This window comes from Elephantulus edwardii, unplaced genomic scaffold (genome assembly GCF_000299155.1).
Source record: "Elephantulus edwardii isolate Elephantulus edwardi_28Jun2011 unplaced genomic scaffold, EleEdw1.0 scaffold00183, whole genome shotgun sequence".
In the NCBI taxonomy this organism is placed as follows: domain Eukaryota; kingdom Metazoa; phylum Chordata; class Mammalia; order Macroscelidea; family Macroscelididae; genus Elephantulus; species Elephantulus edwardii.
Window position 1 is genome coordinate 2672928 of NW_006399933.1, and position 23655 is coordinate 2696582.

General features: G+C 36.4%; 1 protein-coding gene across 2 annotated transcripts in view; it reads left to right on the top strand.

Moving 5' to 3' along the window:
• Positions 1-12966: 12966 nt before the first annotated feature.
• Positions 12967-23655, top strand: part of SEMA3A (sema domain, immunoglobulin domain (Ig), short basic domain, secreted, (semaphorin) 3A) — a 310684-nt gene continuing 299995 nt past the window's right edge. Inside the window, exon 1 of one of the 2 annotated variants that reach the window (XM_006896140.1) lies at positions 12967-13079. In XM_006896140.1, the coding sequence (XP_006896202.1) occupies positions 12968-13079 (112 nt within the window). In that variant the 5' untranslated portion in view covers position 12967. The remainder of the gene's footprint in view (positions 13080-23655) is intronic. The other variant, XM_006896141.1, reaches the window with a different exon arrangement.

Below are 23655 nucleotides of genomic sequence, written 5' to 3' on the forward strand. Positions count from 1 at the left end.
TACTGTAAGGAATCTCTCCAAATTATTGAGGAGTAATGATGTCAGTTTGAGGACTAAGGTGCATTTGATTCAGGCCATACTCTTTCCAATTATTGCTATACATCTGAGAGCTGGACAATGAATAAGGATGACAGAAGAATTGATGCCGCTGAGTCATGGGGTTGAAGAAGAGCACTGAACATCCCATGGATGTCCAAAAGAACAAATATGTTTTGAAGAAGGTTGACGAAGGAGAGAATGACCCTCAACCTGGTGGATTGACATGGTGACTGCTGCAATGGGTTCGTATGTGTAAGAAAGTGTGCGAATGGTGAAGAACAGGGTTCAGATCTTTTGTTCATAGGGTTGCTATGTGTTGTACTCAACTTGACGGCACCTAACAACAACAACAAGAGGGAGAAAAATCCATGGCAAGTTTATGAAGTCCAGTTAAAGCAGCCACAGATAATATATCAGTAACTATAATGGGGAGGGAGAGAAGGAAGCCTATTTAAAGTAAATAAAATGTACCTTCTATAGTACAATAAATTATTTTAAAAATTTACCAAAGTGAAATTATTAGTATTATTGACCTTTCATTTCTAATACTTTAAAGGTATAAACTTAAAATTTAAATACTTCAGAACTGAGAAGAAAGCTATCATGCTAGTCATGTAATTTTTTTTCTCTTCTGAAATAGTATGAGGTAAAGGAACATGATCTTGCGATTGGAGTGGCTAACAGCCCACCACTGTTAGATAGCGGCAGTGCCACATCCTGCAGCTTGTTAAATGTAACTCAATCGTCTCTATTTGACCGTAAGGGTCTGTGTTTTCATCTTGGCACTCCTGTCTTAAAAGTAGACTGGAGCTGAAGTTTGTTTAAAGCTACAACATGATTATTCCTATAAAATAATTAGTGACATTTGAGCCACTTTCTGATAGACTCAATTTAGTGGAAGGCTAAGTGAATTTCTACTCTGATTGAACTCACATTTGAAAATACTGCTGACTGCATTTCAAGCCCAGCATTTCTGAGAGCACAACAGGAGGGCTATTAAAATTCTATACAGGGTTATAAAACATTACTCTTTAAAAATCTACTTAACATATCCCACTACTTTCATCCAATCTAGAAAGTTATGCCATGCACGGATCCATATACAATAGAAATGGCAATTTCAAAATTAAGGCAATAATACTTTCAAAACTAACTTAAAAATACTTTAGGTTTTCTACTAATTACTTTATAAAATATATAAATGCAAAATGTACATAATTTGTAAATTTTTTTTATCCATGCACATTCAATGTATAAATGTAAGGAATGTTTTGCTAGTATTCATTTGTGAATAAATAGTATCGACTGTGAAAATATCCCGACAGTTATATACTAATTTTGGACAATTTTCCCCAATGTACTTTAAAAGTCTGAAGAAAGGTATAAAGAAGGAGTGGTACTGGTGAAACTATTATAGTAAAGCATTCCAACAGGTTGGAAAATTAACTTATTTACCAGCCTATCAGGATTCCCTAGTGTTCTGAAAACAACATGAAACAAAATGTGTTTCACAGTTTCAATACTAAAGGGGGCTTTTGACCAATGAGACATAATGACTTAAAATATAAATAGTAGTAGGAGATACACACATAATAATTGTACAGGTGTTTCACCTGTTGACCTCAGAGTCTCTGCCTCCGAATGTTAAGTGTTGCACTTATCTGGGAAAATAATTTGCTCCCAAATGTAAATACTCACTAATGCATGAAGTTCACAACTGAGATTATTAAAACCCTCTCACATGTTGAGGATTTAGTGCTAGTAATGGGTCCTCTTAGGATCTAAGACTTGATTTACCATAAAAGGTACAATTCTTTCTACACTGTGTGAGCTTTCAAAAGTGGAGGATCTCAAATTCACATCTGGTCAAGTGAGTCACCAGCAATTTGTTAAGTGGTGAAAAGCTGCCCTCTTAGCCTTTGCAGCTGCCTGCAGTTAGAAGCTGATCAGGCAAAGCAACCTTGGGCTTGTTAGGCTACGTCATGGTTTCCCTACTTACTACAACCCTCTATATGCTTCACATTTTAATTTAGATAATCTGATTCTCCATAATCCAGTCTGCTGCATTTCAGGTACAGAATACACACCAAGCCCTACAATCCACTGCTGTTGATTACAACTGAGTATAACCACAAATGAACTTGCAGTATTTAAATGACACCTTTGAAATAATAAAATCATCCTTCCATTAGCACAATTAATGTCTATGGCAGTGAGTGCGAAGGGAGACCTCTCCTTTTCACAAAAGCTATTTCAGGATCTCTGCTGCCTGTTGCCAAACTTGTAGGTCCCTCAGCTCATCATATTAAATGGGTATGCCTGGACTTGACAATTTTCTATGCGAGCAGACTGAGACTACCATTTGTAGTGGCTGCCACTAGTGCTGAGGAATCCTGACTTTCTTTTTGGATACCTTGTACTGGTCTCGGTTAAATAATACATTTTATTTGTTTCTCACAGCCATGCTGGAAGATGAGACTAATTTTTTATCTAGGCAAAGCACTTACATTGTGTTGCTCAAATTTTTAATTGTGATGCTTGGATTTAAACACTATGTCCTGACTCTCTTATTATCTGTATTTTAACAATTTATAGAGTGCCTCACTTTTTTTAAGTTCTTTAACTACCACACCTAACATCTAAAATAAAAGATAAAATAGGACTTGTTATGAGATATACATTCAGATTTCATTTTGATCAACATTTGTATTAGCACATGTGAGGTCATTGCTAGGTGCCACTGAGTGGACTAGGATTCATAGCCATCCTATGAACAGTGGATCTGAACCTAGCTCTATGCTGGGTTATTTTCATTATCTATGATATACTTTGAGGGCACCAGAAACTTGTGGCATACTTTTGGCCCCAACTGGGGGTTGGCAGAGCAGACTTGCCAGATGAACCGGGGTCTGGAGCAAGGAGTTTGCCAGCATTTGGGCGTTCCAGACTGGTAAGACACTGAAGGCCCTTGGGCCAGTCTTTCATTGTTTTTGTTCAGACATTCATTCCTCTAGGTCGTATAGCCCTGGTGTATGCGTCATACAGCAGTCACTTGTGGTTGCTGTGAGGCTAAACACTGTGACACTGATGTGTCAAATGCATTAATGGTTGGTCACCCAATACAGATAGAGAGTGGGGTGGAGCTCCCCGATTAAAACAAGCTGGGAAGCAGGAGTGGCATCCACTTCTGTAATAGCTTGCCTCCAGAAACCCTATGAACCTGGAGAGAGGATGAGAGACACCCAAGCGTTGAGGACTCTCCTTCATAGGGTCGCTATGAGTCGCCTGCGTCTAGAAGGCACTTAACAACAACAACACTGATGTACTTAAGTTTACTGTTACAATCATTGTGTCAAGCCATCTTGTTAAAGCTTTTCCTCTTTTTCTGATCCTCCAACTTTCCAAGCAAGAAGTCTTTTTCTAAAGACTGACACCTCTTAGCAACATTCTCAAAGTATTGTGAACAGCTAATCTGAAGAAGGTTTTTAGTGTGAAAATAAGTACCATGCCTATGTATAATGAAATAATAACAATAAAACTTTCCAAGCTTTGGAGAAGAGACTAAACACATTTTGAGTGGACCAGAATATAATTATATGCCAATAATTTAAATATGCAAGTTAGACATTTCTCTAATACAAGTAGCTTCAGCCCAGCAATGTTTAAACTAGAGTAACTGTGTGAGGCTAATATAGTAAAATCAATATTTTCGCCCAACTTCTTTATTAGTATTGTGAGATTTCTGGAGCATGTTTTAACTATCTACCATATATGCCTCCAACTCTTTAATTAATCAACCCATTAATCATAGTAATATTTATTCTGTGTTATATTCTAGTCTAGCTACTAAAAAATATAGTGAGGAAATGTCTGTTTTCTTTGAACTTAGAGTCAATTAAGGAAGCATGACATAAAGTAATGAACACCGTGATAATGACACATTTGTAATAGAGATAAACAGTACTGTGGAGTCAGAGAAAAAGGTGCTCCCAGAATATATATGAAAGAGTGTAAAAAAAATAGGCATTATTTAAAAAAAATTATTCTCAGTTCCTAATGAAAAACACTGAAATAGCCAGATTAGCCTTAGGGGAATATAATAGCCCATAATCATGGGTAATCCTACAAAATATGTAGACATTCTGTCATTAGCTAGTGTTTTCCACAGTATTCCTAGAAGAGATAATACCTGACAAATTAACTAAAATAAAATAGAAATCAAGATATATACACATACAGATATATATGTAAAAAGAGATGTATTTATAGGTGATTTGTATGACTTAATGGCTAGCCCAAAGGTATGTGGTTTGAATTAACTAGATGCTCTGCAGGAGAAGAACAGGCGATCTCTTCGTGTGTGATTAACTGCTTTTGAAAACAGGCTGGAAGGTCAGCTATGAGTTGATTCAGACTGCACAGCACACCACCAACAACAACAACTTATTACTTGTGGCAGAAGTAGAAAGAACTGATAAATTGTTATCATTTCATAGAATGGATATCACCATCTTCAAAAGCCTGTAGTTTGTTTTACTAAAATTTAGCACTATGATTGGCATTTTGCAGACTCAAAATTTAGTTGAATGAATATAAATAAAGCAATGCTGTGAATTTCCATGTTTTCATAATTGACTGGATTGGAGCCTAGAGCAAGATTAAGTTTAAAATTGGATCTCTTGAATCAAATAAGGTGTGCTTGATTGCACAGAGTGGGAGGCACCAACAAACATGTGGTGACAGCCTAGACAATAGACTTTCACATTTAGCTGGATTCATTAATTTTTTTCCAACTCTTTTAAGTTAACAGCATTAAATCTTAGTAATTATTTGACATGTCAAAATGAGACCACCAAAAGATCAGATTTGATCCAATATCATTTCTATAAAACCACTTCATAAGAAATGTATCCAGCATTTAATAGCATGGCTATAAGGGGGGCATAAAACTCAATCCAAAACCCTAAACTCTGTTTTTTCATAGATTTAGCATGTTTAAGCAATGATTTCATAACCTGTGAATGTTTTCACTAAGATAAATCTGTAGTTTAGATAACACAGATAAAAGTAGCACAGTTGTATATAATAATATACATTTGTATCCCTTTAAAGTAGCCTTTATAATTCTTTCTATAAAATATAGAGTATTTAATGTTTTAAGTCACAAAAGTTATGACTTACTTTAAAAAAACATACAACCAAAACCAGGCAAGAAAAGTAGTCATACTGTCATTTTAAGTACCCAAGTCAAATAATTTTCAAGTAGATTCTGTAATATAAGAAGACTCAAGACTAATCATATTGGATACTATTCCTTTTATATGTACAGCAAATCTAAGAATATGGATTTATGTTGATTGATTTTCAAAGAGATTAATTCTATGGCTATGCTCTGAAGGAAAAGGAGGGAAATATAATTTTCTTCATAAATTATTCTTAGTAATAATAATGAAATGCTAGGTAATAAACAAGCCCTATCTTAATTTTCCCTACAAGGTGACAGCTGCTCCTGAAGGCAAGGGAGTGAAATGAAACCCCACAAGATTGAAACCCCACCCCCTCACCACAAAAGGGGGAAAAAAAATGGAAGAACATGGACTTAAATGATGTTTAAGAGAAAACATAAAGTAGGAAAGAAAATAATTGAAATCACATCTAACTCTTGTAAAGTGTTCATGGGCGGGAGGAGTCTGCCCTTAAAAAGAAGAATGTACTGTCATTTTTGAGTCACAGTCCACCACACAATTGTTTTTGCCATTATAAACCTTTTCAAGGAGCATTTGGATTCTCAATCCTTAGCTGAACAAACTCTTTAAAAACATAATAAAACAAAGCTAAAAGCTCCTGTGGCTTCCTCCATTGTAAAGCTTATGGTAAAGTTACATCTGAGGTGCACCCTTCTTTCTTTACAGAGGATAACAAAGAAAACTGCATGCATCTGAATTGCCTGAGGTGTAATGTAATCCTTTCAAATATATTAGCTAATTTCTCTAATTTTTATAAATCCACTTATTTAGTCAGAAGGTGTGCAATATTCGTTTCCTGAATGCAAACAAATAACAACTTCATATCTTGCAATATTCCCAAGCCAATCTACTAATTTAATTTGTATTCTGCAGATGCCTCCATTTATCCTCCTCACTGCCTAGCCTGGACTGATCACTATTAACAATGAGATTTTCGTCTCACTTGAAAACTTCCTTGTTGCCTTTAAATGGAGTTAGAGATACTCACTTTTATAAAAAGACAAACATGTACTTTCAAGTTATTATTCTTTTTAAAATATACTAATGTTCGGCAGCACAGCCATCACGTCTAAGATCAAGTGAAGCCAACCGTGTTGAAATATTCCTTAAACAGTTGAGAAAGGAGAAGTTGAACCTTAACAGCATTTTGAAATGTTGAAAAGAATATGAAAGTTAAAAGAAAAGTACCGTACAATTGACAAATTATGATTATACAACTAGATTTTGGGTACTGGTAATAATTTAGATCCCCGTTACAAAGTAGAAAAAAAAATGATACACCCTTTTTCTCATTCCTGTATCCTACCCTAGACTTACATTTGCTGATGTAATCAAACTTAACTACTAGCCCCACAAATCAAAATCTTAAAAGAAGGGGAAGCTGCCACCCGCTTCATCAAGGAAAAGGTCTTCACTGTCATTTCCAATAGCTTGAATTGTTTAGATTTTCCTTACAATGTACTGTCAAAACACATGACTTCTTGGCCTACTTCTGGCCTCTTTCTGTATTGATTTCACATTAATCATTTCATATGGAAAGAGATATCTTTTATATTCAGTTTCTTACCTTAAAACATCATAAACATTGAGGTTACAGGGGAAAACAAGCAGAAAAAAGAAAATGTCCATTTTTTCCCAAGCTGTTTCTAGTTCAGAGGAAGGAGGAGCTCATTTCTCTGAAATTTCAATTCATTGAGGGATTAATAGGAGAAATATTGCAAGAGAGAACATTCCTTAAAGATTAAATTGCCGTTACATTTTACTGATCCCTCCTCTCAACTTCTGCTTTTATTGAAACTATGTAAGAATCAAAGTATAGCAAGTTTAGCTTTATTTCTTAGACATCACTTTTAATCAGCCACCCCACGCCTCTAGCAACTACCTTAGTCATTCTTAAATATCTGTAATTTTTTGGCTATAAAAAAATTTTAATGCATCAACTATTAATTTTTCTCAAATAGTACAATATCTTCTAATATTCTAAAGATTTTTTCACCCACACAATTCTTTTTTTTATAAAAAGAGGTTTCAAATTTCCTTCTTCCAGAAAAACTCTCATTAAAAATGAATTTCCAAATGAGAAGTCAGCGAAAGGGCAAATGTTTGTCTATGACATTTGCTATAATTCTCTTCACCATAAGCCTTTCTCATGTACTAAGAAAGCATTTCCTTGAAGAAAAAAAATAACAGGAAATAACAGAATTTGGATGGAAAATATGCATGTTTTTTACACGATTCAGTTGAAAAACACCTTGAAAGAACACTGAAATTTGTTTTCCTATAGATACCCTTCTTAGAGTTTCCCATTCATTTTCAAGTTCTAAATGAAGTAATTTCTCTTGAAGAGGCCAGCAATTTCTGAGAAAGTCTCTCACCTGAAAGAGTTCTCCATTTAACCACAAAAAATGTGGGTAAGGGTCAATTGCAGGAAAAAACAAGTTGGTTAATCAAGAGCACTGGAACTTTTTTTTTTAATTTTTATTTTATTATTTTTGTGTGAGTGTACCGTTAAATCAAATCTGACTCGTACAGGAGGAGATTGTCCCTCCTTCCAAGGCAGAGCATCTGGTGGATTTGAACCGTGCACCTCTGGGATTGTAGTTGCAGCTCCTTACCACTAGGCCACCAGAGCTCCCCTAGCACTGTAACTTTTAAGCACATTTCATCCACTAATCTTTTGTAATGCATCTAATCCCTGCTTGCTTCTCATATTCTTTTATTCACAAATGCAGAATTTGTATTTACCACTTCCAGAATATGTCAAGCATTTACAGCCTCAGAACACCAATGGAAAGTTGCTAGGGGTCAGAATGGACTCACAGGCAATGGGTCTAAGTTTAGGAGGTGCTTAAGAAGTACTTGCAATATCTTAACACAAATCAAGACAACCATTGCTTTTAAATTGCAATCTTTATTGCCTCCCAAATTTGTGTCATCAAAAAACCTAAACCATCTATAGAGTGACTATTTACTATATACACACATTTGTTCCTTTAGTTCATGGAGCATTGAAAAGTAGAACATCTGTATATTTCTGACTGCAAGAGTCTTTGTTGAAACACAAATGTTAACCAACTTGTCAGGAAGCTGGCAGAGTTGTTACTCTGGAAAATCGAGAACACTACCCAGAAAACTGCCACTTACAGAGTTTTAGACTTGAAAGTTTTTGTAATCCATCTTAATATGGCCTTGGGTGAGGGTAGAAACTACTGATTTGTTTGACAGAAATGTATACAACAGCATGATCGTCAAATTAAGCACCTGCTCAAATATGACACTGGTAGAAGTTAATCATATCTGAAAATCTGAAATCTAAGAAGATATTAGGAACACAGTGGCAAATAGAGCTAATTATAGCACATGATGTAGATTGTGGGCTAGAAAAGATTTGAAAATACACTACAGTTTGAGGAAGAAACAAAAATACAAATATTTCCCTTTGACTTTAAATGCCCAAAGAACAGTTTAATACTTCTTACTTTTAAAAATGCACTAAATGTTAAAGTGGTATCAATGGTGAAGGTGGCAAAGAAAGCAGATAAATCATGGTTGGGCTTAGGCCAGGGATTCTCAAAGCAGACTCCTTGGATTCTAGTTTTTTGGAAGGGTAATTAAAAATTCTTCCTAAGACTTTTATACACAGATTCAGATAGACACCCACCCACATGCACCCTTACAGGGTTACCCTCTTCCTATGTCAGTTTAGGAATTAAAGTAAATCAGAGGTGAATTTAACTTGGATTATCCCTCAGATGTATTGATTGTATAACAAAAAGTTTGTAAACAATGGATTTATACTCATTTAACTGTGATAGAGTGACTTTAAAAAGCAGTAGACTTATGACTTTTATATTTTATATATAAAATATTTTAAGAATTTATTAGGCATGTTATTGTTTTTTTCTTGACAGTCAAGGTTATGACTGGAATTCTAGTGTTTTATAATGCCATCAGTCTAGGCCAAGTATACTTAAGAACCTACTGTTATTATATTTCATAATAATTTAAAAAATATACATGGTAAGGCAGATATGAAGCACATTTAAATATACTTTCCAACATAATGAAAGAGGCAAATATAAAATAATTGGCATAAGAAAAAATAAAAAACATATTAACATTCTTTAAAAATTGTTAATATGTATATTAATACCACTGCTTGCTAAAACTGAGGAAGACCTGAAGTGCTTGCTGCATAAGGTCAAGGACTACAGCCTCCTATAAGGATGGAAGCTCAACATCAAGAAAACAAAGATTCTCACCACTGGGCCAATTGTTAGCATCAGTATGAATGGTGAAGAGATTGAGATGGTTAACAGTTTTATTTTACTTGGTTCCACAGTCAACACTCTTGGTAACAGCAGCCAGGAAATCAAGAGATGAATTGCATTGGGAAAGTCAGCTGTAAGGGACCTCTCAAGAATACTGAAGAGCAACGATGTCAGGCTAGAGACTAAGGTGCGCCTGATCCGGGATATAGTCTTTGCAGTTACGTGCTATGCATCAGAGAGTTGGACAGTGACTAGGGATGATAAAAAGAGAACTGATGCCTTTGAGCTGTGGTGCTGGAGAATAGTGGTGAATATACCATGGACTGCTAGGAGAACAAACAGGTTTGTTCTGGAGAAGGTGAAGCCAAAATGCTCCTTGGAGTCAAGTAGTCTGAAGCTTCGTCTCACATACTTTGGGCATGTTGTAAGGAGGAACTGGTCCTTGGAGAGGGACATTATGTTTGGCAGAGTGGAGGGGTGGCAAAGGAGAGGAAGACCTTCCATGAGATGGATCGATTCTGTAACTGGAGTGGTGGGAATGAGTGTGTTTAAGATGTCTAGGTTGGCACAGGATAGAACGGCGTTTAGGGCTCTTATACATAGGGTCGCTGTGAGTCGCTATGAGTCGCAAGCGACTCAATGGCATATAACAACATGTATATTAATGTGCAAATGTGGAGGTGTACTAAATTCCAGATAGTTGTTATGTGCTCTTTAGTCAGAACCCACCCGTTGCTGACCCTCCAGAAGGTTTTCAGAGGCAGTAAATTGCAAGGGAGTTGATTGCCCATCTTTCATGAAACAGCTGGTGGTTTCCAACCTAACTTCTTGGCAGTGCAGCTCTTTATCACTGGGACACCAGAGCTCCAAATTCCAGGTATCACCATCAATTTAAAGTTTCCCCCCACAAAATAAAATCATGTTGTCCTGATTTTGTAGTTCAAAATCCAGATTTTCTGACTTTCTTCCCCAGTGAGTCAATTCTGATTTTCTTCTATTTGAATTTTAATTAAAACTTTTTCTTTTTCCTGAAACACATCAAAACAATTCAGAGGCAGAAGTAAAAAGATCCATTTCAAAACTATTTATTTTGTTAAATTTTGACAAGTAAAAACCTGGTAACAGAAATTAGATTTAGAGATTATTTTCCAAGACATTTAAAGCATTAAAGACATTCAAGACATTAATAAAAATGTGGAATTGTTTAACATTTTTAAGCTAATTGTACATGATATTTCAATAGGATAATTCATTAATCCAATCTTCTAAATAATCCCAAAGTGGCATGAATTCCTCTGCAGAATGAATGTCTGGAGAGAGTAATCCCTGGAAGACAGACAAGCCCCTTGTCATTTGTAGCCTTAATCCATTGCCTAGGGCAGGAAAGTGCTCAAGATAACAAATGTGGGAATCACTAAAATCAACATTATTTTTGGATTTTATTTTCTTAACAATACAGACTGGTCAATAGGCATTGGAAACTGACAAGTACAATATGGTCAGTTTGATGAATCAATCTACTGAAGGAGAAAATTTTCCCCTCCCTTTCCCCCATTCTTCTCACTTTAAATCCTCTTGTTCTCTCCTCCTCCACCAACACATACACACACACACACACACACACACAGAGAGAGAGAGAGAGAGAGAGAGAGAGAGAGAAGAGTAGGAAGAGAGAGAGCAGCTCTTTCTCTATTGGTCTGTTCTGTGCACATTAAGTAATGAAAACTATAGTGGCAGAGCTTAAACCATTCTTTATAAAAATGCTAAGCCACTTTCAAGAAGTGTTTATGTTTTCAATTGAAAGCCTCAACTCGGCTGGTCTTCCCCTTTCACCTAAAGAAAGCTCTGTATTATTGAAGTGGAATTCTCCTTCCTTGTTTAAGTGTGTGTTGGTGGGGGGTGGGGGCCAGTGTTGTAGGCTCAGCAAGGTGGGGAGAGGACAGAGAGGGAAGAAAGAACGCAAAGCTATTTCTGGTCAACTTCTGTAACCCTTCCACCCCCACCCCCATACTATTACTGATATCAGGTACCGGGGACAACGGACAGGACAAAATGAGGAAATTGAAACACCTCACACTACATGCCTTGCAGGAAAGGATAACTAATAGTGTTTGTAGGGCTGTGTGTTTGCCTATGTGTCCCACCGAAAATTTAGTGACCCTGAGAGAGAATCTTTTTACACTGGTCCTTGGCACTCACCAGCAACTTTCATGGACCTGGTCATCTTCCTCTACTTTATAAACCCACACTAGAAAAGCATCTTAATTAAGGAGATAGGCGTTAAAAATGTTAGCCAGAACATTCCAGGAGCTGGAAAATCGTAGATGTTTTTAAATTCTGAGTATCCTTTTGAGAATCCCTCGTTGTAATTTATAATTCTCAGCGGACCTATATTTGTCTCGAACTGATTGTTGAAATGGGCTTTACTAGGAATTTCTTCATGGAAATTGATGCAGGGCAGGGGAGGGGGCGGGGACAAGGGGTTTGGTGGGAGGAGGGAATACTCTTAAGGCTTTCAAACCTTCAGTGGTTAAAGTTATAAGGATGAAAAGGATACAGACACACACACGAGAATGCACAAGTTCAGTAGGATTATACAATAAGCATGCATTGGAAATTATGTAGGTAACAGAATTCAGATTTTTGTCCCCCCCCGCATCAAAATTGCACCCCAAAAATGGCTATAAAACAGTGTTTGCCCGGGGAAGTAAATTTATAGCTCCCTGCCTTTCACAAGCACGCTGGAGGGTTCTGCTCCCGGCTCTAAGCTCGGCGAGATGTTTTTTGCATGTGTTGTGTGACAGGAGGGAAGGGGAGTGCGTTGAGCTCTTGAGCTCGTCTGTTCTCCCATTGTCAGCCAGTCTAGTGAGTGTTGGGAAAACCTGTCTGTGGGATCTTGTGTCATCTCGCCCTAAATGTGTACAGGAAAAGTCCGCGCTGCTCACGCTTCCTCTTTCTCTCTCTCTCTCTTTCTTTCTCTCTCTCTCTCCCTCTTTCTCTGTTTCCCTTTCATTCTGCTTCCCCGGAGCCGAAAGAAGCAGAGCCCAGGATTAGAGTCCGCCACCGGCTATCAGAGGAGCTTAGATAAAAGGAACTGCTTCTTAAGCACCACTGCAGCCGCTCTTGTTAATTTTTTTCCCCTCCTCTTTCCACACAACAGTTGTGCCTCATTATCCAGTGCCTGCCTCGATTTTTTTTTCTTGAGGGTTTGAAGTTTCCCTGCTTCAGTGGCTATTACAGAAGAAGAGGTGTTGGTGTTGCTATGAGGTCTTGATTATCTGCATTTATGAATGAAACTGACCTAAATCACCTGTTACCTCCAGTTTCCAGATTGTTTGAACTTCTCTGGCTGCACAATACCGGAGGAAGGACTGAAGCTGAAGCGGCACGGGGCTCTCCAGCGTCCACATCATGGGCTGGTTTACTGGGATTGTCTGTCTTTTCTGGGGAGTGTTACTTACAGCAAGAGGAAACTATGAAACCTCGAAGAGCAATGTGCCAAGGCTGAAATTATCCTACAAAGGTAAATCTTTGTTTTCTTTTGCGTTTATTTGGCTAGCTTGCTAATCCTTCCCCTATCCCCTTTCATACCTTGCACTCCCTCCCCAATCCAGACCATCAAATCTTTAGTTTAACCTGGGAAATGTATGTGGTCCGGAGAATCATCTGCGATGATTGAAACTCTTTCTTATGAAAGCATGCGTCCTGTTAGATATCTGACAATTTAAGTGCAAACAAAGAACATTTAATCACATTTGCAGAGCAGAACTGCATGCCCAGTGCAGTGATCCGGCTAAGTGCTCCTATCTTATGTTAATTTAGCTGACTTGACTTATATTAATATATTTCCAAAACATTAATGCAGAAACCCTCTTATTGTGGATGTGCATATCTCACCTACAATGATTATCGTGACAAATTGTCTTTTTTTTTTTTTAGTTTTAGACATTAAATGGTTAATTATCATCATGAATATTCAGTTTGTTCAAATCTGACAATCAGATGCTTAACATAAGCAGAAGATCATGGTTTGCCAAGAGAATATAAACTGGAGAGAACAGACTAGTTTTTCTACAGTGTGTTATGATTATACAAAAGACAGTATATTTGGCTAATTGGTGTAAAGCTGAAACCTTTGAAATAAAATGTTATTTAATTCCATATGTACTATAGTGAGAACTGAAGAGACATTAGTTGCAAAGCTGGTGGTGTATGAACTTCCTTTCAAAAAGGAAAAAAAGAAAAGAAGGGGAAAAAAGCCTTATCACAAGCATGCTAATACTTCATTTGTTTAAACTTTAAAGTGCATGCTTGTATTTTAAAGAGAATTTTTAAGAAAATGTTTCTTTTCCACGTGTTTAGATGGGCTTTTGTAGATTCATGCATAAGATAATAACTCAGATTCAAAATGACACATATTACTTTCAATGGCAGCGATTATTTATAAAACGCAAATGTTATTAACATGAAATTGAAGATTAAACTGTTTTAACTGTAGTAGTTTTATTCCCTAAGGTGTTGATTTCTTATGAGTCTCAGATTTCTAGGTTTGGGGGTGGGGCAATGGACAGCTTCCAATTATGTTCCATCTTTAGCTATATTATGGAAAAAAAAAGAAACACCACTGAATCGTTCTGTGGAGATGTCTGTCTACTGTACTTTGCTCATATGCCAGAAAATATTTAATTTTCACATAATGGGAAACACGTCTTTCTGAGGCTCCAGTGTAAATGAGGAACTCAAATGGAGAAAAGAGATGGAATTTTCACACTTTGAATTAGAAAATTAAACACCTATTAAATGTGCCTGTTTAGACTTAACCTTGTTAGGTAAAAATATACTGAATTGGAAAGTACATACATCTATTGCTTTAATATTTTTTGAGTATTACATTGAGAATGGATTATATAAATCATCAAGACAAATGATCATTTTGCTCATTAATGCAAGATGGTTTGAAAAAATAATCTCCATCTTACAGCATTCTTTAAATGCTCAGTTAAATCTATATTTTTATTTAATAACTGTCTTTAAATTCTTTCTGTAATATATGATATATGGTATGTGTGTTTTTGTCAGTGTTTGCTTCCTATTATTACTCTTGAAGGGGAGCCATCACTTTATTGTTGGGTTGGTGATTCACAATATCCAAGTTTATGCTCTCTATGAGTAAGTTTCACATGTAACTTTAGTTCTTGAAGATGTGAATGTGTCTGTGGCATCCTTTTAGAATAACAAGATTGAGATAATGAAATGAGATTTAAAAAACTACTATTTGCAAATAATTGCCTAAGAGCTAAATGTGAATAAAATAAAATGTGAGAACCATGCATTCCTTCATATTTAAAAAAATATTTCTACTATAATAGATTACTCACTAATAGTGAGGCATTGATTTTGTATCTGACAGAGAGTCATTTAATTAGAATATAGCTTTTTTTTGGAATATAGCTTTTTAATGTATACATACTATAAAGTTAAAGAAAATGATATATATTAGCAATCTATATATACAAACACATACATAAAAACATTATCCTCATAGATTGTATGCTTAAACATTATTATGCTTACATTAAGTTAGAAACTCCCTGCAGCTACATAACAATTCTACTGATGATACACCTACACTTCAGCAATTTGGTAAAACAAACTGTGAAATGAACAACAGCAGGAAGAATAAAAAGAATAGGTCAAGCAATTTTTCTCTGTCATTTTATTGGCCTGTCATGATGTTTTTGTCTTACATGTACACTTGTTTTACCCAAGCAAACATCTCTTCACAGGTTGTTAGTACTTCGTTTCTTAACTATAATAGAGATTTAAAAATAAATAAATAAGTAAACTACTTCCATTGCTCTCTAACTAGATGTCAAACATAGTTAAAACATCCACTCTTTTGCCCCGAATAATGTTCTAGCATGATTCATGAAGAGTTAAATTCCTGCCAACCCTAATTTCCCATGGTCACTTGTTTTCAAAGATCCACCATTAACTCTCTCATTGCTCAGGTTGCCAAGACAAAGTTTCAGGCGATGACTGTGCTTACTCTTTACTTGTCATCTTGCCTGGTGGGAGATAAAAGGGATTTGATATGTTAAATGAGAAAGAAAAAGAAGACAAGAAAGCAGTCTTTGTAGTAGATGTACATACATATCCAATAAGGTACCTCTTCACTTTCTAGGAAAGAGGAATTGAATAGATGCGTTCAGGACCATCTGGAGAAGTGATAATATTAGAAAAGTGGGGTGTGCTGGCTTTCCCTCTGAACCAGCCTGATTTAGAATCCTTGTGGGGGAAGCAAATGTGAGAACTCTGCAAATCTCAGCAGTCACAGACAAATTATCTTCAAGAAATGTTCACTCAGAGATAGTTTTGCCTTCCTTAAATATATGTAATACAGCTAAATGATAAGATGCTTTCCAAAAAAATGGATGCACTTCTCCTACATTTACTTATTCTACAAAACTAATCAAATTTCCCTTTGGAGTAACAAAAAAATCATATAATCTTCCATTTGGAATGTATGATGCAATAAAGTCTTTAGAAAAATCTATGGAAATAATGAATGAATATATTGGGTTTTCAGTTTTAAATAAATGACAAATGTTCTATCGCTCAATAAGTTTTTCCAGGCCATTGCCTGGAATACTTCAATTTTTAGGAGAAATCAAAGACACAGGAAATTATCAATGTGATCATGTGAACCCAGAGGTTAAATAAATGACTTTATACATACCTTCATACGGAAGACTTTCTAGCAAATTGAACTTAAATAAATACAAACATTTTAAGGGATTTTCTTTTACTTTTCTTAAAAAGTTACCCTAAATCAAATTAATTATTTTAATAATTAAGCCATACATTCTGATTCACATTTTCTGAAACTAGAAAATAATATTTTCTAGAAATTTTGAGGTAAAATTCCTCAGGCATTTGTTTTTGTCTTTTTTTCAATGTTGTGAACATTTAAAAAGTTAATGAATATAAATAATTATTTACTAATTAAACTTCTTGACTTGCTTTCAGAGATATTATTTATATCTTCCAAAGCAGAAATACATATGTGTATGCATATATAATCATATATATGATTGTATACATCTAAGTGAAATATTTATATAAATATATATAACCATGATAAATATTTTATAGTTGAGAAGAGTAATCTCACGCATATATAGTTAATGATTTACAATACAATTCTATAGATATAAGATTACTTTTGAATCAAAGTAACATTCTTCTTATAGGTAAAACAGAAGAGATAAGATACAGTAAGCTTGATCTTTTGAATTCCAAGAAGTTTCATTGTATATCTAAAGTTTTCATAAAATAGTTTGGGTGGAATGTGTCCTATACTGAAAATCATTTCACCCTTAAAAGCCAATATTTTTTGGAAAATAACCCAAAACTCATAGAGCACAGAATATAATTACACATGCTTTACAATGTGTTGGGTTTATTTTCCCTTCAGTATAGTTGCTACATCCCTGATAGGAGGTCTCTGACTTAGTATGCTTGTTTGTTCTCAAATTCTGTTAACTTTAAAAAATGTATTTCCAAAATATTGCATTTAATCACAAAGATACTTTTTATTTATCCATTCAACAAGTATGCACTGGCAAAATAATAAAATAAAGCAGTCACACATCTTGTGCTCCAGATCTAGTGAAATCAGAAGTAGACTAATGAAAGTCTTCATCTTTGTGGCTTCTCTGCTTAAAGCTGCCAACAAGTTTGACCTTTAAAATAATAATTTATACTGTGTAGACTTTACCAAGAAGGAAAACAACTCAGACCACAAAACTATTCAGTGTAAACCACTAGTCCACCAAATTTCTATACTGGTGCTCAGTTCTTACTGTCTTAAACAAAAAAAAAAAGTGTTTTTACTTCTCATATTTTATTTTTTAAGCTGGTTTTCCCCTTTCTATGAATCATTTCCAAAATTCCCCTGCTCCCAGTGATTTGTACTACCTAGATATTTAAACCATTGCCACTGTGTTGATTCTAACACATAGCATGAGAAGAATGGGTATTCTCCTCATGTATAGTTGACTGCCTCTGAAAACCTGTTGGAGAGTCAGCTATGAGTTGGTTCCGACTTAATGGGACACAACAGAGCATACAGTAGGTGGATCTTTTCCATGGGATTACTAAAGCTGTAATCTTTAAGGAAGCAAACTGCCACAGCTTTCTCTTGTGGAGCATCTGGTGGGTTTGAACTGCTGCTGACTTTTTAATTCGTGGGCAAACACTTATAGCCATTGTACTATCAGGGCTCCTAGCTGTTAATCAACTAAATTTGTGTGTCGATCTGTTAGATCTACTTTTTCATTGTTTTTTTATTTTATTCTTGACTCACATAAACAGCATTCTTAGAAAATTGTTGTTGTGTGTCATTAAGTTAGAATTATAGTTGACCCTCTGGTGGGGTTTTAGATGCAGTAAATCACACAGGAGCAGATTGGCCCTCATTTTCCATGGAACACTTGGTGAATGCCATGCGCTTTTGGGGTTTCAGCACAGCTTCTAACCACCACTGCACCAGAGCTCCTTAAAAAGTATTAAGTTTTAGATCTCAAGAATTAATACAATTGAATACTTAAAAAATAAATTGAGTAAAAATAATATTATTGCCTGTACTCCTGGTAACACAAATAAAACTTAAAATGATGATTGCAAAATGTAGATTAGTTGTGCTTCAAACTGAGTCACTGTCATGGAGTAGAATCAGTTCCAATTTATAACAACCCTCTATCTGGTTTCTGAGGTGGTGGATCTTTATGGGAGGAGACTGCTTACATTTTTCCACAGAGAAACCAATGGATTAGAATCAAGAAGATATTGTGGATTAAATTTGACATCTTGCTTTCAAATATATACTTTAAATATCTTATATTTTAAAATTGAACACTAGGGGGGGAATGTGTAAGAAATTGTATAGTTTAGCTTCATATCCTAGTTTTAACTCATATATATCATATTTCCAAGGTTCAAATATTGCATCATCACATTTTTAGGAAAATTTTAAAATCTGAAGTCCAGACAATCTTAAATGAAATGTATATTTGACTTCTTCTAACATATTCCAGAGTGACAAGTACTTAATAGACACTTGAATTGATCGTTACCTAACAATTCTTTCTAAAGTCATGGTACTATCTCTTGGAATATCACATAGTAGCTGAATGTGATATTGATAAGCAAACTTTCTTAAAGAGTCTATGACAAAAAATAATCTCTTCTTGCCATTTTATAATTGTATATTAAGTTTAAAAAATGAAATGACATTATGCAAATAATGACCTGCAGTTGTAAACACAAATAACAAATAGAACACTTGGGATGCATTTTATCCTTGGAGATTTCTAAGGTGCTATTTCAAGGAATTATCATGATTTGCAGTTCTATGCTTCCACTAATAGGTGGCACTAGCCATTTGTGACTGCTCCATCACTAGTTGGGAAATGGGCAGGCTGCTGGAATAAGTACACGCAGGGTGGCTCATGGAGGCCAAGTTTGGGAAGACTAGTATAAGAGTTATGAGACACTTCATGAACAAAGAGAACCATTAGCTGGAAAAGATTTCTGAAAGTCTTGAGGAGCTCTTAGGCAGTTTTGGTAAATTTTGATCATGAAAGTACAAGTGGTTACAATATTAAAAAATAACTTGAAATACAATTTATATGTAAAACAGATCTGTAAAATATAAAACAAAATTATTGCAGTTATGTACCGTCAAGTTGTTTGTGACTCATAGCAACCTTATGTAGAACAACTCTGAACTCTCTTCCATCCTTTTTGTCTCTGACAAACCTACCCAACTACCCCAGTCGCCGAGTCAATGCATCCCATCGAGAGTCTTCCTCTCCTGCACTTTACCCTCCCAAGCATGATGTCCCTTTCTAAGTTCTGGTCCCTCCTTGCAATCTGTCCAAAGTATGTCAGATAAACCTTCAGAATCCTTGCTTCCAAGGAGCAGCCTGGCTTCACCCTCTCCGGGACGAACTTGTTGGTTCTCCTAGCAGTCCATGGTATATTCTATACTCTTCTCTAGCACGATGGCTCGAAGGCATCAGCTCTCCTATAAACCTTAGTCATTGTACAGCTTTCTGATGTATAGCAAGTAATTGCAAAGACTATGACCTGGATCAGACACACCTTAGTCTCCAGACTGGTATCGTTGCTTTTCAGTACTCTGGAAAGGTCTCTGGCAGCAGACTTTCCCAATGCAATTAATCTTTTTAATTTCCTGGCTGCTGGTACCAAGAGTGTTGATTGTAGAGCCAAGCAAACTAAAGCTGTTAACAATCTCAGTCTTTTCATCTTCTATCTTGATGCAGACAATTGGCCAAATGGTGAGACTCTTTGTTTTCTTGATGTTGTTTCAAACCATATTGAGGACTGCAGTCCTTAACCTTCTGCAGCAAGTGAGTTAGGTCCTTCTCAGTTTCAGCAAGCAGAACTTTGTCATCTGCATAACACCAAATAATAAGAGAAATAATAGTAACAATCAGAGAACAAATATAAACTTTACATGGGAACCACACACACACACACACACACCCCCACACACACACACACTGGCATCTAGGTGGCACAAAGTTAAAACGTGGGTGAAGGGCAGTTGTTAGAGTCTACAAGGGGCATCTGGGAAGGCAGGTCTAATAATCTGTTTCTGAAAGATCACAGCTTTGAGGCTTTGAAAACCTTTTGGAACACTTGTACTCGGTAAAGCTGTGGTCACAGTAAGTCAGAATTGACTAAAGAGAACTAAAAACAATAATATACATGTCTTCTTTAATAATGGACTATTGGCATTGGAACCCTTTTATGTGACTGTTTTTCATATTAGAGTGGAGTTCCTCCCTGGGCCAGCTGAGCTACCCGTAACTCTCCTTCTGGCAGCAAAAGCAAGAACCTCTCCAGAATGCCTCTTGCCATTCTAATCCCCACTTGGGAAGCCACTGTTGTAACTCTTATGAAAGATGACTGTTAGTTGGATTTTGAGGAAAGCCTTCTTAGAAGGACCTGAGAGTGACAGGAAGAAACAGAATAGAGAGACTGCTGCTGTTCCCCTCCCCTTCTCAGGTGCACCGGAGGAGGACCTAGGCTGGTGGTGGAAGGGGCATTGACTCTGTAACAGAAGCCAGTCACACATTCCACCTCCTCCAGGGTCCAGGCTGCGGAGGCTCCTCTGCTGAGCAGCCATTAATCTTCAGGCTTGGCCTTGGATTCCAAGCCCTCTAAGACTCTCAGTGCATTGCTTATCGCTGTGGGGTCTTCTCTGAGCTGCTCTGTGGCAGCAGCCAGTGGGAGACAGTAAGGAGGTGGTGACAAAAGCACAGGCGCATTAACCTGCATTGACTGCCTTTGCCTCACATTCCAGCGGAGCCCCAAACCTACCTGTTGTGCCTCTTGTTCACAGAAGTACCAAGTTTACTACAGCACCACCCTATGTGGTACAAGGCCGAGGTATCTAGAGGATATTTGGGCTGGGGTGCAAAAGCTATGAGGGTCAAGGCTACAGGCCTGTCTTTCTCTGGCTCCTCTTCCTTCTGGCATAAAGCTGATTTTTCCTATTATGTCTTTGGAATCTAGCCATGTCAATAAGCTATGAGAGAGTAGTTGAATTAATCATAGCAACTCTACGTAACAGCAGAGAAATGACTCATAGGATTTCTGAAGTTGTAATCTTTATGGAAGCAGATCACCTCTTTCTCCCTCAAAGGAGTTGTTGGGTTTAATATGCCCTTACATTTACAAGCAAGTGCTTACACACACACACACACACACACACACACACACACACACACACTTCTGATGTCTACTTCTTAGTAAGTTGTGCTGCTGACCCAAATGTACTGCATCTCTGGTGGTTCAAATCCACCAGCAGTTGCTTGCAAGGGGAAAAAAACAGAGTTTTTCCCCCATACAATTTATAGCTAAAGAAACCCAATGAAGGGTCAGCTATGGGTTAGTTCTGAGTCACCAACAATGGGCTTTTGATATATAGCTAAAACTTTAAGTCTGAATTCTAAAACATCATTAGCAGGAATGAGGCAGCTGCCTTGCTATATTTTATCACCATTATTTGTAATTGGAGAATAACTTATGGATAAGATTAAAGAGCTCTTAGAAAATTGCATTTGCTGTATTTTTAAAGGAATGATTCATTTTGTTTTGTGGTTCTATAGCTATTAACACAAACATATGGATAAATCAATAAATTCTATCTAACACAAATAAGTCTGAATGTCTCCAGCAATTATCTCCCTCTGTTGCCAAGACATAAACATCAGTTTAAATAGGGAGTCCTCACACTGCTTCTGAACAGTAACAAAGCTGGACTCCATCAAACCCGGATAAGAAAATACACAATTTATAGTTGAATTAAGGAATAATGATAAGCAAAACTCCAAATTCTGTGCATGAATAGAAGAATAGTTTGACTTTCATATTCTACAAGTTTATGATAAAAATTTAAAAGACCACAAATTCAAGGAGTCTTGTCATTTCCTGAACGACTCATTAAACCTGCATTTCCAGGTTTCCTTTGCTTGAAGAAGTGTAGTGTGTAAAACTGTTGACCAAACCATACGAAGCTTAATTTGTTACTGTAATCATAAACATGTCTTTAGATAAAATATAACATTACCACTTGAGTCTTCATCTGCAAGCTAAATGAAAGTTTTTCCTGTTGGTATGTCAAATGACTTCTTTATGCTGTAAAACTTCCTAAGTAAATCATCTTTGTTCACTCAGTCTCTAGGATCCTCAAGACTGGATCTGTATTTTTTTTTTTTAAATAATCTGACTAGCAGATTAACTTGCTGTTGAATAATTGTCTGCCTCATTTTATGCACCTTGTTTTGAAAACTCAAAATGCTTGTTATTGTATCCCAAAATAATGCACATTTATCCCAGTCATTATAGGTTAATTGCAAATTTTAACACTATACAATTTACTGGAATCTAGGAATAAGGTTGAGGAGGTGTTTCATTCATAAGGAAAATTAACTTGATTCTCAGTATGATTCTCTAGCATGCATTGCTAGATGCAACCAGAAAGAAAGAGTGTTTTAAGACCAACCAGTGACTGAAAGTAAAGAATGTCCCATCTTCATTTTTGTTTATCTGGATATTTGGGTAGAACCAATCTATCCTGCAAGACAACATTCAAGGAATACTTTGACTTTTTTTTTCTAAATCTACACTTTGGTAATCTTGCCTCATCTTTCTGATGACTTGTTAAGTTCAATATTTCAGGACTTTTCTTGTGTCCTCTCCCACATTTTTTAAGCTCACCAGTTGTTCTTTGCCCTTTCAGGTGAGTTTCTTTCTTTCCTTGTTCTTGAGCTCTGTTTGTTTGTTTGTTTTTTCATGAAGAATTGTTGTTACATCTCCTTCAACTCATAGTGACCCTGTGTGTAACAGCATGCATGAAACAGTGCCTGGACGTGTGCCATACACATAATCATTCCTGCCCTCGAACTCACTGTTGCAAGCATTGTCAATCCATCACATAGTGAATATTCTCTATTTTCCGAGTGTGCCTTTTCCCAGGAACTTGTCTTTCTTAATAACATGCCCAAAGTGTGTGAGACCAAGTTTTACTGTCTTTGCTTCCAAGGGCCATTCTGCCTACACTGCTTCCAACAGCCTTATTTGTTCCTTTGGCAATCCCATGGGATATTGAGCACTCTGTCAAGATCACAATTCAAAATATCAATTCTTCCATCTTCCTCACTCATTGTCTAGCTCTCAGATACGTATGAAACAATGAGAAGTACTGTTATTTAGGTCCTGCACAATTTGGTTTCCAAAATAACACCCATGATCTTTCACATAGGGGTCCTCTGCAGCAGATATGCCCAGAGAAAATGCACTCTTTATTGTTCTTGTTTGCTATCTGGTCAGAACCAACCCATAGCTGATGCTTTGGTGGGTTTTCAGAGGCAGTTAATTGCATGGGAGGAAAATGAGAACGACCATTCTTAGTCTGTAGAGCAGCTGGTGAATTCACACTGTGTACCTTTGGGATTGTAGAGCAGCTTCTTACCTGTAGGTGAGCAAAAGTTCATTCTTTTTTT